Genomic DNA, 18,155 nt, shown 5'->3' on the forward strand with positions numbered 1-18,155 from the left:
TATAATACAAGAATACTAATGCTGTTCCACCAAACACAGCAAAAACAATGAATCAACAGTACTACTGAATTGTGGGGAATATTTCAGTTGTTGGGAACTTTCTGTGCTTACTGCAGACTTAGGTATTTAAGCTTAAGAGCTCAGGCTTATCTTTGCCTTATAAACAAATATCTTTATCCATAGTGTTGTTTAAATTTCTGTTTTTCTTTTTTAATTGTATATATCACTATGGCCCCTCAATTGATTTGAGTGTTAGAGCTTTTCTTCTGTGATTGATAGCACCTCTTATTGTACTGAGATTACTTTTTAATGTCTTCCTAGAAAATCTCTAGTTCATATAAGATCCTAAATTAATTTAAAAAATAAATAAAATAAATTCACTTAGATCTAGAAAGGAAAGATGCCTTTCTATTTATTTGAGCACTAACTATACTAACCTACTAAAACCATTTGGTCATTCAGTGGCACTGCTCCTGCCTTCACACTTTGTAGGTGGTAACCTGAGAGAAGAAAGCTCTCCTAGGGCTAAAAGGAACAGAATGGATTCCACAAAACAACCAGTCAAACCAAACTGCTTGAATACACGATGACAGCAGCTCAGTAATAGTAAAAAAACTGCAAGTCCAGCAACACTGAGCCTAATATTGACCTCAATACTCAAGAAATGATCAGCTATGTATAGAATACAGTCAGTCCTCGTATAACATGGGTTTACACTACACAAGTTCGATCATACATGATTTATAAATAGGGGAACGATATCGTATATAACACGAACCAAATTTGTTTATGCACGATTCGCCTTTGTGTTTACAAGAAATGGCAGTCGGACCGGAATCACTCCAACTCAACGCAACACGATAGGAATGAAGAGAAGATTCTGAAAATGCATTTATGTTTTTTTATATCAGTGAAGGGGAAATGCATTTCACCATAACGTAAAATTCCAGCTATTGGTATTAGCGCAAATGCAATTAGATCGAGTTTACTACCAATTTGTAACAGATTCCACTAGCAGGAATGCAACTGGAAATTGTTTTTATTGTTTTATGGTAGTAACCCCCAGAAATGTGCTTTAGTAAAATGTGAGCTAGTGAGGTAGAGTTGTCTCTGCCTTTACGGTGTTGTTTATTCAGTTGCTACACGCGTACAGCTTTGTTTATGTGTATCAAGCATGCCTCCTCATTTTGTAATTGTGCTTTATTCCCTAAAAATGAGTAAAATACTTAAAAGGTATGAAAAGGAAGCATCCTGGTGAAGACACTACAGATTCAGAGAGAAAAAGAAAAGCAATATTGATAAACAGAGGCAGACTGGGTCAAAAATTCTTACACGAAAATTTGTAGTGGCCTCACTATGGTTTATGGCCAAAATCCTTCCGGCCCACCGGGGTTTCCCTGGTAAGGCTTATGGCCAGTCCGCCTCTGTCGATAGAGAAAAAATATGAAATTGTGAAATGCTTTGAACGAAATGAAAGACCATGTGATATTGCACGTGCTACAGGCTTACACCGAGAATTAGAAAGAATGCAGAGGAAAAAAAATTACAACTTTCATAGCAGGAACAACTCAAGTGTAACTAAAATCCATTAGATCAAGACACAAAGAATTGGAAGAGATGGAACAGCTGTCATCTGTTTGGATAGAAAAATCAAACAAAGAACAAGTTTGCTTACGATAGAAGCAAAAGCAGTAGTAATATTTTATTACGTAATAGTTGTAATAAAATACTTAACGTATTTTATTATTTCAATAATTTGTGTTTGGTAATGTTTTGATTACAAATATGTGTTCAATCTTGGGTGGTCGGCACCTAACCCTATTTTTCCCATAGGGCCTGTTGTTTATATTGTACGATTTTGCATTGCCCGAGGGTATCTAGGAACACAGCTATTGTGTATACGAGGACTGACTGTATCTCCATTCTTAATTCTGAATCACTGCCTAGAAAGTGCCGCAGGTTTTCCACAAAGGCAGTCCTACAGCTTAGATCTGGAGACTTCTTAGCTGAAAAGACAGATCACCAGCAATCTGAAAAACTGCTTAATATTAAATCCTTTGCTGACATACCAGTAACTATCCTCCCTTCCCCCGCACTAGTTGTGATTCTTCAAAAGGTGTTATTGCTGAATATAATCTGTGTGCTGGAAGAGTAAATGCAACACAAATTATAAGAAAAAGGAGTCTCCCCAGCAAAAAAAGAATGTTTGAATGAGATGGAATACTCACCCCAACAAGAAATATAATCCAGTACTCCTAAACCACCAATATCTTAAAGCTGGATACCTTAACTGCCCCATATCTTACATTCAGAATCCGATGTAGTGTTATAAGTACCAGAAGTAGGAGCACTCCCAAGCTGTATGCGGAAGTTCAGCAAGCTGCACCACATGCTTCCAAATCATACCCATGTATACTGTTCTGCCGAATACCCAAAATGTCCAAACTGTCAAGGTGATCACACTGCGTACTCCAAGGATTGTGATCAGTGGAGATAGAAGAAAAAGATTAGTGATATAGAGAAGAATGTGACATCGCTTATCAGAAAGCAAAGAGATCATTGCAACTTACTAGTACAACAGACCCTTGTTATAATGCGGTTTGCTTTACGCTGATTCGCTATAATGCTGTTCTTATATTGTAACCTGTATCTGACTATTACACTGTCACAAATCACTATAATGCTCTTTTACAGATTGCATTTTTGGCATATTTAATGAAATTATTTCACTTGATGGAGTCGATAGCTTGAAAATGAATAGCAAAACAGCATTAAAACGTTTCCCATGCCAACTTGAGAAAATTTCCCACGCTCAGCGAAATTTTCTCGCACGCTAATTTAATTGCAGTATAGTGACTTGTTATGTAGTTCCGAGATCAACATTTTAAAATAATGATCAAGTATATTGCTTGTAATATTTGCGTTATATGCATTTATCCGAAGTCTAGTCATCACTCAGTACAGTATTAGACATCATGCGTAACGGATAGTTTACTTGAACATTGAATCATAATTAATGCACCCAACACAGTTACATTTTCAAAGAGTTAATAATGGCAGATGGAAAAGCAACGTCTGGACACAGTACGAAGACTAGAAATGTAAGAAAAAGACTGAATTTGAAATAATGAATGTTTTATATGTACAAATATTTGAATATTAAATATTGTGACTGACATTTGTGCATCTTTTCAACAGTAGCGTGTTCAGGCCCCTGCTTAATTAAAATTGCAAAAAGAGGAGACAGCCAAAAACACCAGCATTAAGCGAGGGGCACCTGTACTGTCAAATCTACCCGTTCCAGCCATTCAGCTCGGTATACCCTTGGACAAATATAACTATTCTACCCAAGGCAGTCATATCTGCCTTATGCCATCAACTCGAGGAGCCTTATTTGCCTTCAGAATTCAAAGTTTTTCTAACAAATAATCTTCTAAAATTTCATTATGACAAATTTCATGCTTGCCAGCTTTGCTAACACAGTTTTCCCTTGCTCTAAAGGGCCTTTCTTCCCTAAATATCAATGCAAAGTACCTGTTCAATTCATCTGCAATATCAGCTATGTTAGCTATTACTTTCCCACACCCATTACACAAATGTTGATCTGATTCATTCTTCTGTTCTTAGTACAGTGGTACCCTGGTTTGCGAGCATAATTCATTCCAGAAACGTGCTCGTAATCCAAAGCACTCGTATATCAAAGCGAATTTCCCCATAAGAAATAATGGAAACCCAGATGATTTGTTCCAAAACTCAAAAATATTCATATACTGTAAAAATGATTAATACAAAATACATACATACCTTTTTTATATTTTTAAATGCAATCAAATTTATTAATTATTGGGTAGGACGACTTTCACTGTCACTAACGGAATCACTACTATCTGTTGACTTTTTCTTTTTGTGCGACTTTAACAAGAAACCTATCCAATGACACTTCTTTTGCCTCCTTTTGAGGATTTCACGGAAATATGACATTGCATTGTCGTTAAACAGATTCATCGCTTGCACTGTTTCCCACATTTTACTCACCTCCCTAATCTCATTTGAAGAGAGGGATGTCTCCATTTTTTTCTCCTCCTCCTCAGACGAGATCTCCTCCATAACCTCTTGCTGTTGCTCGCGATGCAGATTCATTAGTTCGTCGGTGGTAAACTCCTGGCCATGTTCCTCCACCAGCTCTTGAATGTCGGCCTATTCACCTCCAGTCGCATGGTCGTCCCCAAGGACACAATTTCATCGACAACTGGCAGCTCCTGTTCATGAGCAAACCCCTCAACGCAATCAAACCACAGTTTTCTCCAAGCAGAATTTAGGGTTCTCTTGGTGACCCCATCCCAGGCTTTATCGATGATTTTGAGGCAGTTTACGATGTGGAAATGATTTTTCCAAAACTCTCGGAGGGTAAGGTTAGTTCCTTCGGTCACCTCGAAGCATCGCTGAAGTAGTGCCTTGATGTAAAGCTTTTTAAAGTTCGAAATGACCTGCTGATCCATGGGCTGGAGTAATGGAGTAGTGTTGGGAGGAAGGAACTGGACCTTAATGAATTCGAATTCTTCCAGTAAGTCATTCTCAAGGTCTGGAGGATGAGCAGGAGCATTATCCATAACCAGCAAGACTTTGAGTGGCAGTTTTTATTTCTTCACTGCAGGACCGAAGACCTCGTTGATCCACTCAATGAACAAGATACGAGTGACCCAAGCCTTGCTGTTGGACCTCCACATAACGGTTAACTGGCTCTTCTGCACCTTGCATTTCTTGACGGCTCGTGGATTCTCAGAATGATACACGAGCATGGGCTTGACTTTGAAATCACCGCTTGCATTAGCACACAGCAAGAGGGTGAGACGGTCTTTCATGGGCTTGTGACCGAGCATGGCATTCTCTTCTGCTGTAATGTAGGTCCTCTTTGGCATCTTTTTCCAAAAAAGCCCTGTCTCATCACAATTAAAAACTTGCTGCGGCAGGTAACACTCGGAAACCATGAGCTTCTGGAACTCGGCAATGAACGCCTCAGTTGAGTTGCCTTAGCGTCTGAACTCGCAGCCTCTCCGTGCCTCACAACACTATGGATGCCACTTCTCCTCTTAAAGTTATCAAACCATCCCCTGCTCGCCTTGAAGCCTTCTTCGTTTTCTGTAGATGTACCTGGCTGTTTACTTACGAGGTCAGCGTACAAGGCCTTTCCCTTCTCACAGATCAAGTTCTTGGTCACAGTATCACAAGCTAGTTGCTTCTCGTTTATCCACACCAAAAGCAACTTTTCTACATCTTCCAGAATACGTGGCCGTTGCTTTGATATTCTCATGACTCCTTTTGCTACATCTAGTCCCCTTAGTTCTTCTTTCTTTAATATTGTGCAAATTGTTGACGTAGACTTCTTATAAAATCTTGCGATGGCGGCCACTTTCATACCTTGTTCGTGCTTCTCGATAATTTCTTTCTTAACTTCTACCGTAATCATCTCCTTCTTCTTACCATCTTCCTTTTCAACCCTTTTCTTCATTGGGGCCATTTTTGTAGTGCACAGTTAATAAATAAGTCACCAAATTTGAACAAAAAAAAAAAAAAAAAAATGCTTTATGCACATACACGTGGTCACAACGTTAGCACGAATGTTCACTACAATGTTGACTGTAGTGAAGTGTAGTGTAGTGTTGACTGGTTAATCGTGCATAAGCGAATGAGGTATGCCGACTGAGACCGAGCATGTGAGACGATTAACCACAATCCCGAGCAGCACGTGACGCTCGGCAGATAATTTTTAGGGAATAAAGCACAATTACAAAATGAGGAGGCACCCTTGATACACATAAACAAAGCTGCGCGAGTGTAGAAACTGAATAAACAACACCATAAAGGCAGAGATACACTATTAACACCTCACATTTTCCTAAACCACATTTCTAGGGGTTACTACCATAAAACAATAAAAACAGTTTCCAGTTGCGTTTCTGCTAATGGAATCTGTTATAAACTGGTAGTAAACTCGATCTAATTGCATACCGATAGCTGGAATTGTGTTGCTTTTTACGTTATTATGGTGAAATGTGTTTCCCCTTGACTGATATAAAAAACATAAATACATTTTCAGAATCTTCTCTTCATTCCTATCGTGTTGCGTTCAGTTGGGGGTGATTCTGCGTTCCACTGCCATTTCTTGTAAACACAAGGCGAATCGTGCATAAGCGAATTCGGTTTGTGTTATATAAGATATCGTTCCCCTATTTATAAATCGTGTATGATCGAATTCGTGTAATGTAAACTCGTGTTATACGAGGACTGACTGTACTTGTATTGCAAGACCTCGCTCGTTTATCAAGTTAAAATTTATTAAAAATTTTTGCTCGTCTTGCAAAACACTCGCAGACCAAGTTACTTGCAATCCAAGGTACCACTGTATTTACATACTTGACTTTACTTTCTTTCATTCTTTACGCTCTTATTCACCAAGCTCTCATAATCTGCCTTTGCCAACCTAACCCTTTATATGGTACTATCACAGATCAACTTGTAGCTGCCATAGGCTTCAGTACATTTCATCCCTCTGTAACTGTCCCATGCTATCTTTTTTTGTTGTCTTAGACTTGCCAGTTCACTATTCATCCATATCAGCATCCTCCTCATTTTCTTAGTATGCACACATTCAGGGCTTTTGTGACTAGCTTTAAAGGTAACCATAATTCTAATATATTCTTGCTCTGTGCTATTTCCCCATTTAATAGAGGCCATGTAATACCATAAGCTATCATAATATCCTTTCCTGGAATTAAAATCCATTCCTTTGCCTTTAACAATTTCTACATCTCTCTCTTCCCATCAACCAGCTTAACTCTGTGATCACTCTCTGCTAATGGTTCCTGCTCAGTCATCTGATTAGGTTTAGAGTATACTTGCCCTTATTACTTTCCCCAACATGCCAATACAAATAGCAGTTGTGCAGTGGATCTAAAAATTTTTATTGCCGTGGTGAATTTCCCTCCTACTTGCTCCATTCAATTAGGGACAAATTGAAATCACCCAGAATAACACATTTACACTTGCTCACCTAGTCCATATGCTTGTATAGGCTCTCATAATCCTCACAGTCGTCTGGTGTATAGATTACTCCCACCCTCATTATAGCTTTGTTTCCAACTAACTCATTCCACACAGATTCTATATTGCAAAAGCATTTGTTGTGTTCAGCTGTTAGATAAAGGCATTGTATCCACCTTTAAAACTCATTACATCAGAAAATCGTTACAATGGATTTTGCAAAAAAATTGATTCCGAATCTATTGAAGTAATGGAGGCATGGAAACGTTTCTCAATTGTGGACTGTATCAGAATCATATTGTGGACTGTATCAGAATCATTTATTGCTGAAAGAAGTAAAATTGTGAACATTAAATGTGTGTGAGAAAATATATGGCCAGAGTCAGTTCATTCAGGAATTTGATTGAATGGGCAGAAAATGGAATCGATGCGATAGTAGAGCTTGCTACGTCAGTAGGAGGGCAAGGTTTTGATGATATAACTACTGAAACCATCCTGGGTAGCACAGGTGATAGAATCGCCCTCCTCCACCCACACCAGCTGGAAAAGACCTGAGTTCAAATCCCGTCGATGAAAGGAGGAATTTTTATGGGTCTTTTTCACAATGTGGCTGAGTTAGTCAGGCTCAGGCAAGGGTAGCATGGTTTTTATTCCCGGAAAATCAGATATTTCGTCTAGCAAAACAGAAAATAGACCTCAGGACACGCAATTTATAGACAATATACACAGAGTAACATGGCCTTAGTCGCCGATGCTCCTAAAAAAAAAATTAAAAAAAGATATGATTACTGAAGATGTTCAGGAATTACTGGTAGAAAAAGAGGTCAGCATAGCGGATTTGGTACAAATGGCATTGGAGGTAAAATCAAATCAATTCAGGTGATGATAGTGTAGATGAAATTTTTACACCAAATTTTACACTAAAAAGCATAGGGGGAGGCATAAAGTTAGCCGAGCAACTAGAATCTTAATTTTTGAATGCAGATTCTTGAATGAAAGGAGCCCAAAATTCAAAAGGGAGCTTCAAAAATGCTTAGTTCCACACGATGAAATTCACAAAGATATATCAAGCAGAAGCAAACAAACCCAGATACTTAAATTAAAAACCTGAATTTTTAAAGAGAACAGAAGATACACGAAATCTAGAATGGTGTATTTTTGTTAGCTTTTGAATGTAACCCCCCCTCCATACATTTTCTTAGTCCCGTATAACACAGTTTCGCACAATACTACATTTTATAAGAACCTAACTACCGTGTTATACAAGGGTTACTATGAACTTTTGTTCATAGTAACCAGTTATCCGGTTCCCACATTTTGCCAATTGTGTTAACTGGGTCTTAAAAATGCTAAATTCTTAATTTTATTCTCTTTTAATTCTATTTGCTTTATAATACCCCCAGCTTACCTTGGAGCCTCAAGGTTACGAGATACTGAAAAGAATGTATCAAGCAGAATTAGTGTTAGAAAAGATAAGAATTAAAATTGCAAAATATTACAAAAAATAATTAAAAGATATCTAAACAAATTAAGAAAAAAACAATTTGCCTACTGATCTCTTCATCCTGTCTAACTGTCAAACACGTGTGGTCTCTGTTAACACTTAAATGACAATGCAAACTAGAAAAAATGTGTGTATATATATAAAAATACCACATTTACTAAAGACATGCACAAGGTTCTCCATACATCCAAAACTGTGGTGAAATGAAAAGTGCCTCGTAAAAACATGAAAAAAAAGAAATGAAAGCTTGGAATAGCTTTTGTAAATACCCACCTATGGAAAATCTAATCAAGTTCAAGAAAACCCATAGAAAAGCTAAGCATGTTAGGAAGCAAACTAAATAGAATCTTGGATCTGATTTTCATCCACAAATACCAGAATGGTATGGAGTAAAATTAACGAAATGAACCATAAATCTCAAAATTTTTCCTCTCCTCCACTTAACTGGATTGGGCATGATTCTGCTGAACTAGAGGAAATTGCAAATGCTTTAGGTTAAACCTTTGCTAATATCTCTAAAAACTCCTCATATGGCAATCTTCCAGAAACATAAACTGAAAAATATAAAATTTTTCTATTACTTACAATGAGCTGTATAACCAACCTTTTGCTCTTTCAGAACTCCAGAGAGTTCTTTTGAAAAGAAGAGTTCTGCTAGCCCAAGGTGGTATACATTACGTAATGATAGCCCAACTTGAGGAGTTTCATTTATGTTACTTCCACTTTAAAACAGAATATATACTCTAAGAATTAATTTTGCACAAATCCAGATGATTTCTGACCCATAGCACTACCAGCTGCATGGGAAAAATTCTAGAAAAGATAATCACTATGCCTGACATGGTTTCTTGGTATACTAAAAAAAAAAAAATCTGCTAAATCCATTGCATATGTCTCAGTTTAGTATTACTATCAGCTATATGGTACAAAAAAAAAAAAAAAAAAAAAAACCTTAAAATAATAAAATAAAATAAACTACCTTTGTGACTCTCCTCATAGTTGATTTTTGAATTTTCTCAGGCTGTCAGTCGCAACTATCTATTCAGAAACTAATGACTCACTGGGTAAAAGAAAACTTCCTGGAGTCCACTCTAAACCTCCACTACACGAGGGAGCCGATCAGTACTCGCTTCTTGCGTTTATATTAAGCCCTAGTATCTTGAAAATAGAAATGAACTGATACATCATGGTGTGTTGCATTAGGAACACTCCCCATACTTCATCAGTCCAGAGTTTTTATGCAGAGACCAATGAACCTTAATTGTGTATGTGTGTGTGCTCGCACACACATGAGAGAGAGAGAGAGAGAGAGAGAGAGAGAGAGATTACTACTGAACTGTGCTGGCAGGATCAAATTTATTTGCAGTCATTTGGTATGGGCAAACATTGTTTGTTTTTGTTATTTAGGAGCATTAGCAACTAAAGCCATATTACTCTATGGATATGCTATGGTCATTCCCTGACCTTTCCACATCCTCCATATTTGTTGGGCACGGGCTCAAACCCCGGTCTAATCGAGAAGCGTATGCTACGCACTGATGTTGCTCCTGTCCACCTGGCTGCGGAGGCACCGTGGGCAAACATATGTATAAAAATGGAAAATCCTGTACAGAAATTACTCTCAATTAATTGCCCAACAGGTATGCCTCCGGGAATGGATTTCTCTAAGCTAACTCTTTTTTGTAATAATGTCCATAAGCCAAATAGAGATCAAATCCTTACCACTAAATTTTATATATACATTCACCCAGTGTAATTTATGCTCTGCAATCAGAGGTTTATAGTTCTTATCCATTTCTGCAACATATTCAAACCACATTTAAAACACATGTCAAAAGAAACTAAATTGTTAGATTGTGCTAGATTCCCGGGTATGCAAGGATCAAGGGGAATGAGTTGGCTGATTGTGTAATGACGGGTGCATCTAATGAATTTCACCATACACCGATTACTGGCTCATTTAAAAAAAAAAAAAAAAATAAGCTACAAAAATAAATAAATCTTTATTGTGAAGTAGAATTACAGCACAATATCCCATCACGGCGACGAGCGCCAGGGGTTCACATATAGATAACATAAGTACAAATTCAAATGGCTACAAAATATAGCGAACACATACAAAAGGCTACAAAATACAGATTACAAATGCAAAAAGAAGTACAAATACATCATAAAAACAAGGAGCTGAACACAAATAAAGAAAAACAAATACAACTTGGCAGTGATTCAGGTTTCAAGAGCTTTGATAAAGTTGTGTCTGTCCTTCTTTTTACTTATTGTGGTGTCGATGTCGGCGTCCACACGGTTGAGGGCAGCGAGCATCTGCTTGGGCAGAAATCTTTCGGTGAGTACAAGCCTGTTGTGGTGAGCCACAAGTGCTGGTACCGACCTTAGGCTTGGCTGTGGAATCCTCCAAGAGCAAGCATGCCAAATATTTGGGCATGATATTTGGCCTGAGATGAGTTTGGCTGTGAAGACCAGCCTCTTTTCAACGATCAGGAACTTCAACCTCGGGATGTCGAGTGCTTGTGCCATCATGGTAGTTGTGGTAGCGGGAGGTAGCCGAAGCTTGTTATTCGCCCATTTCAGTAGCCAGTACTCAGCAGTGTACACCCGCTTAAGGTTTGTATGTGCAGCAGAGGCCCATATTTCTGCACCATAGAGAATGGCAGGATAGACGGTGGAGGTGGTCAACCTTTTAACAGTGGCAGGATGTCGGACGTGTAGCAGCTGCTGCTTTGAGATCCACCGTAGACGAGAAAATCTGGTACTGAGTTTGTCGATCTGGTTGACAAAGGATATCTTTTGGTTGAACAGAATGCCAAGGTCTGTGTGCGAGGGTATGTTTGGTATTCGTACCCCTGCGAGTGAAACGTTGAGTACTGTCGGCATGGATTTAAGGGAGAATATAACCTGAGCAGACAATTCTAGATCCTTAAGTTGGGAATTGATCCTGTTGCTGAGCTGGGGGGGGTTGTCGCCAGGGTTAATTGGAGTCAGCAGTTTGAAGTCATCGGCATAGCATAGGAGACCATTCGTTGAGGCAATAATGGGCACGATGATGGCTGTGAACAGGACACCAGGCAGGACACCCCCCTGCAGTACTCCAGCGGTAATGTCGCAGGATAGGGTATGTTGCTGCCGATGGAGAATAAGTATTCTGTGACTGAGAAGTGATTCCAAAAAGCACAGCATATCACCTCGAATGTGAAAATTCTCCTTAAGTAGGAGGAGCAAGGCCGGAATCGACACGGCATCAAAGGCTGCGCTTATGTCAAGGTATGTTGTTGCTAGCTCAGCTCTTTGTTAGAATGCTGAGAGAATGCATTCTGTGGTGGCTGCCAAGTTAGTGATTGATGATTTTCCTGCGATAGCATAGTGGATTTCAGGTGGTTTCGTCTGGAGGATTTGTTGAGTGATTGTGGGCAGCAAAGCCTTTTCAAGAGTTTTTAACAGACAAGAGGCAACTGATATGGGTCTGAACTGGCTGACGTTTGTGGCAAATTGGTTTTTGGGGATGGGGTACACTCTGTATTTATTCCACTGGGGTGGGAAATAATGCTCAGCGAGGCATCTGTTGTAGATCGAGAGAATAGGGCCTATGATGAATGTGCTTAAGCATTTGATCATAAATTGTGGAATTCCATCCTCCCCAACAGTGGCTGTTGTGGGAAGGGAATTGATGGCACATATTAGCTCGTGTTCCGTGATCTGGATAGTCCCTAGGACATCTGAAGGGTTTTCATAGTCAGGCTGGACAACTGTAGATGGGACTGTGGTTGTATTTGAAAATCTGACGATGTATTTGAGCCATTCTTGAGGATCAAGCATGTGATTGAATCCACCATGTGGGGCAGCATAGAATGGCTTTCCTTTCCTCAGAGTGCGGTTAAGGTTCACTTGGATTGCGTCAGCTTTCTTTCGATTAAAGTGGGCCCTGCCACGGGAAAAGGCGATTCTGTCTTTACTGTCATTCGTATGCTTCCATTTCTTATGTAGGGCTTGTTTCATTTTGAAGCTGTTGTTAAGATCAGCAGTCCACCACAATCTTACAAAAAGCATTTGTAATAGACATACATAGCAAGATTAAACCTTAACAAGCTATTTCAAATTAAACAAGTCCTCTAACCCTGAAAATCAAGTATTCAATCAAATAGACATGAAGAAGTAATCCTCGCCCAACTGAAAATTGGACGTGGTTATGTGACGCTCTCCTATTCGATTGAATAAGAAGATCACTGCAGTGCATCAATAAATTACCAAGTATCACTCTCTGTTCATCATATACTGCTTGACTGACTATCTTTCACAAAAGGAGCAGCTGATAGCCTTCCTCTTATTAACATGCCTACTTTTGCAGTTAAGCTGATGTTTTCCTACAATTGATAAACTACTGCAATCAAATATAATGTAGAGTGCATCTAGAAGAAATGTACAGAACATGTCTCAACAATCATTACACAGATACTGCCATGAATATACCTAACCATAACAGGATTAATACTCTAACCATATGAGTGGTAGACGTGTCCATAGCCAGGTGGGAAGGAGCAGCAGTGCGTAGCACACGCTTCTTGATTAGACCAGGGTTCGAGCCCGTCACCACCAAATACGGAAGATGCGGAAAGGTCAGGGAATGACCACCGCATATCCCCGGAGCAATATGGCCTTAGTTGCTAATGCTCCTAAAAACCAAATAACAAACATATGAGTGGCAGAACATAGCCCAGCAGCAGCAGGTTTTGCACCATTAAACCTCTAAATAACAACAACAGCATTGCCATAGGATTTCAGGGGCCTTTTAATGCATTTATTGAAATCAAATCAATCATATGATGAGAAGGCGTCGCCGTAGCCAGGTGGGCAGGAGCAGCAGTGCGTAGCACACACTTCTTGATTAGACCGGGGTTCAAGCCCATGACCACCAAATACAGAGGATGCAGGAAGGTCAGGGAATGACCACCGCATATCCCCGGAGCAATATGGCCTTAGTTGCTAATGCTCCTAAAAACCAAATAACAACAATATATGATGAGAAGCAAGAAAGCTTCAAAACAGATGTCCTGGCAGTTCCCCAGATTTTTAAATATATAGTGAATTCACCTATTCTAGTGATGCCATACAATTTAAAAAGATATTAGCAACTTGGACAGAACAGTGATTAACTGTATTTTCCTCTAAGTTGAACGTAAGCCGAAATCTTACTGCTGAGGATCCTGTGCTTGGCAGTCTTTGTTGCGAGCAGAAATTTTCCCAATGATCAAAACTGAACGTGGGTAAAATATATGAATTTTAATTTGCTGATATCTTTTTGAATTGTATAGCATAACCTAAAAAGGAAAATTTAGTATACATTTAAAAATTTGAGATGCTTCCAGAACAGCTGTTTCAAAGTTTACTGGCTTCTCATCATCTGGCAGATGGCCTCTATTAGCTATCCTGGTGTTGTCTCACTGATGGTGAGTGAGAACAAAATATTTATGATTTATGAAATATTACAATATTTGTGCATTTAATGTGTACTTTATATACACACACACAATACATTATGCCCCCCCCCCCAAGAAATTTTAGCAGTAAATAAATTAATAAATACAGTACAAACTCACAAATCTAAGGCAGGCTAACCCCAGGTTTTTGGATGTGAGCTTATTGACAGTTATATCCTTTTCTGTAATAGCATAACATAGTGTAGCTGTACTACACTTTTTTTCGTGCTGCCTATACTATATGATGTATATAATAACTTTTGTTAAAAGTTGTGTTAAAGTATGTGTAAAAAAAATAAATTATTCGGCATGCATTCTTTCATTATATATATAGGAAAGTTTACTCTCGATTTATGAACCACTTGTGATGAATACTTGTATTCATAATTCAGTAAGTTACTGTATATGTTAAAACACACACACCTTATTTATTTAATTTTAAATTTATACCTAATTCTAGTGATCAATAAGTTTTCTGTTTATACTTCATGATGGCCACATAAGGTCAGAAGAGTTTACAAGATAGAAAATACAGAACATTACTTTTAGCAGAATGTAAACATACATATATTATCTGTATTTAGTAGTTGACATGGGCTTGAACCATGATCAGCTCAAATGTGTGTGTTATTGTACCCATGCATTGATTGCTGGGCTACATCAGGACAGTTGTAATAAATGCATGTAATTGTATTCTTTAAGTGTGTAGGGCCTTCCAGTTTATTGGTAGTAACAATTGCAAGAATCTTGAACAAGAGAAGAAAAGTTCTTTTAAACTGAAAAATTGCATTTGTTTGCTAAAGAATTTTTCTTTAGAAATATATTTTGTGTACATACTGCACATAATTATTGTACATATAATTTTTTTTTTCTGTGAAGTTGCACATGAAAGTTTAAACTCACCACTACCCTATTTTTTTTAGGAAGTGACTCCCCGGCGGTCAGCACGAGCAGCTGCAAAGAGAGATACTTCACCAGTTGCAGTAGGTGGAGTTGGAAGATCAAGGAGAAGTTCAACTGCTGCACAGACTGCTGCATCTGTAGCCGAATCACGAGTGACTCGAAGCAGGAGTCGGAGTAATCGCCGTGGTAGTACTTCTTCTGATGGTAGAAGTAAACCTATCAAAGAAATTACTTTAGAATCCCCGGCATCCCGCGTCAAATCTTCTCGTCGCAGTACTGGAAGAATAAACTACAAAGAGAGTGATGGGGAAGAAGAGCTGCCTGTTACAAAAGGAGAAGAAGAAGAGTATAGTTTGGAGGAGGATGCAGATGAATCTGATTCTGAAAATTATAGTAGAAATAGAGGAAAGGGAAAGGTGCCTCTGAAGTCTCCTACAAAAAGTGAATCATCTAAAGGAAGAAGCAGAGCAACACAGCAGTCAGGAAGAGGACGGGGAAGGCCATCTAAAACTAAGGAAGATGAAGAAGAAGAAGAAGAGATGAACATTGAAATGGAAGAAGTGAAAAATGAAGTTAAAGATGATAGTTCAGATGGTTTAACACCTGCTCCTGCAAGGAGAAGAAGCAGCCGAGGAGAAGGAAATGCCGATTCCAAAGCTTCAGTTTCAACAGGCAGAAGAGCTGTAAGAACTAGGTCAGAAACAGCTCCAGAAGTGAAATCTACTAGGAGAACGCCGAGGAGTTCAACTGCAACTGATTCTTCATTTGCAAGGCCTCAGAGGAGTGTTCGTGGAAAGCAGGTAAAAGAGACTACCAGTGAAAAAGAAGATGAAGATGTGAAGAGTGAAGAAGTTGCTGATAAGTCAGAAAGTAATCAAATAATAGAAACAGTAGATGACACATCAAAGAAGAGAAAACTGGATGATGAGGAAGATGATGAGCGACAGGACGTGAAACGACCAAAAACAGATTCTTCAGAAAATCTTGATCAAAATATGGACAAAAAATCACCACTTGTAGAATCTGAGCAAAGCATTTCAAAAGAAGAGTTTTCGTGTGTTGATGATGGGTCTCTTGAAAATGTTACTGATAGCCAGGAGGATAGTAAAGTTGAAAGCGAAGAGTCACCAAAAGATGAAAGTGTATCCACTGAACTATTGCCACCATCCTCACCATCAACAATGAAAGAAACAAATGATAAAGATGACAGTGAATTACATAAGGAGGAAGAAGGATTAGAGGAGGAGGAGGAAGAAGAAGAAGAAGAGGAGGAGGAAGGGGGAGAGGGTGAAGAATCAGTAGAGCCAATGGAAGTAGACAGTTCACCTTCACCAACACCTGAACTTAAGGTTGCTCATACTGAAGAAAGAGTGGGTGAGCCTATTTCATCAGAAACTGATAAAGAAATTGTTCCAGAAATTGCTGAGACCAAAAATGAACCTCTGGAAGAAATGGACCCCCATGGGGATAGTATGTCAGGGAAAGAGGTAACAGCTGATATGTCATCAGAGCAGGAAGAAAATGAAACTCCAGAAATTAGTACTACCTCTCCACCTCATGTTCTTCCTACTACTGTGGATAAATTTGAAAAATTACAGAGTATTCAAGAAAATATGGAAAATGCAGAAAAAAATTCTAAGTGCATCTCCCCTGCACTTTCTGACAGTGATATCAGTACAAATAAATCTCTTTGTACAGACTTATCTGTTCTAGATACAGTAAAACATAGTCAAGATAAGGATGAGTCTGTTGAACCAGAACATGTGGAAGAAAAGAAGTCACTAGAATTATCTTGCGATGAAGCTAAAGTAAATGAAAAATCAAACTCTCTCTCAGAAATAGAAGAACCTGAGAATGTTGCTGAAATCAAAGATTTGGAAAAAGATGCATCTGAAGAAAAAGTGAGCATTCAACCAGTAATCGATGGTATTACCCAAGAAATGGTGCCTTCTGTGCCTGTGTCTGAAAAAATAGATGAACAAGAAAGGCAGAGTGATCCTTTAACTGTGAATGGTGAAAATGTTGATAAAAGTAATGTTGCAGATGCATCTGAAGAAGTGGTTTCAAATTCTGTAAGATCTGAAAGTGATGCCGACACAAACATAGCAACTTCAAATGCTCTTGATGATTCATTTCCAAAAGCTAATGGTGCTCATGATGTGCATATTAACTTACCAAAGCCACACGAAGAGTCCTTTTTACTTACTAATCGAAACTATGTATGTAATCCGAATTTTGATGAAGATACTAGGAAAAGTCTAAAGGACAAAATGTTTGGTTTTGTATCTTATAACCTTGGAGTCACAGTAAAAGATGATGCTTCACAAAATGAAAAGTTTATTAATGAATTGAGAAGGTTGCAGGCAGAAATAATTTGTCTTCAGGAAGTAAAGGGTTCTTACCTTAATGAAGTGCTTGAACCTAGTTTAGATGCCCTTGGGTATAAAAATGTTGTCAGTGTTCCAGAAGGCCGTGCTGCTGGATTAGCAACATTCTTCAAGAGCTCGTCCTTCCAAATGGTGAATTCTTCAGGAGCTTCCTTACAAAACATTATTAACAAGGTAAGAGTTATTGTTTTAATTGATTACACTGAGCAGTAGTGTAAACCCCCCCTCCCCCAAAGAGAATAGATATTCTAGTAAATTTGAATTTGTGCATACTAAATTAAAGGTTAGGTTATCTTTGCTAGAAGCTTTCGATAACAGTAAACTTTTGATCTGTTTTTCAGGTGTGTTTACATCTCTTTGATTTTATTCAAATGGAAGAGAAATCTGGCAACATAATGACTTCTTGAGTGCAACTTTCAATTCCACAACAGTTAAATCTAGGAAGTGAAAATTGTAAATCACTTAAAAAAAATTAAGAAAATTGGTCATTAAAAAAAAAAAAAAAAAAAAAAGGCAAGTGTGCCATTTCACTCCATTGTAATTGGAATAAATTCAGATGATTTCCAATAAAATTTATAGAATCAGGTTTAACCAGGAGTGTCCAGCTTGGAACTGGTTGTGGTCCAGTGGTAAACATGCCCAGCCACAAGTAAGGAGGGTTGCAGATTTGAGCCCATATGCTGCAAAAAAAAAAAAAAAAAAAAAAAAAAAAGTATGCTCATTGTGACTGTGGCACCAAAAATCCAGCTGCCATTAATAATTCACTACGTATAAAGTTACAATGACTTTGTAAACTCTTCTGGCCTTTGCCATCTAGAGAATAAACAGATA

The 18,155-nt window shown here is 38.4% G+C and overlaps 1 protein-coding gene across 6 annotated transcripts in view; it reads left to right on the forward strand.

Moving 5' to 3' along the window:
• LOC150081274 (uncharacterized) overlaps positions 1–18,155 on the forward strand; it is a 207,994-nt gene that overhangs the window by 95,129 nt on the left and 94,710 nt on the right. For all 6 annotated transcript variants that reach the window (XM_090379587.1, XM_090379583.1, XM_090379586.1 and 3 more), the window contains one exon: positions 14,958–17,498. In XM_090379587.1, the coding sequence (XP_090235713.1) occupies positions 14,958–17,498 (2,541 nt within the window). The remainder of the gene's footprint in view (positions 1–14,957; positions 17,499–18,155) is intronic.

The sequence above is a fragment of the Mastigoproctus giganteus genome, chromosome 8, assembly GCF_048544385.1.
Source record: "Mastigoproctus giganteus isolate SK-2022 chromosome 8, ASM4854438v1, whole genome shotgun sequence".
NCBI lineage: Eukaryota > Metazoa > Arthropoda > Arachnida > Uropygi > Thelyphonidae > Mastigoproctus > Mastigoproctus giganteus.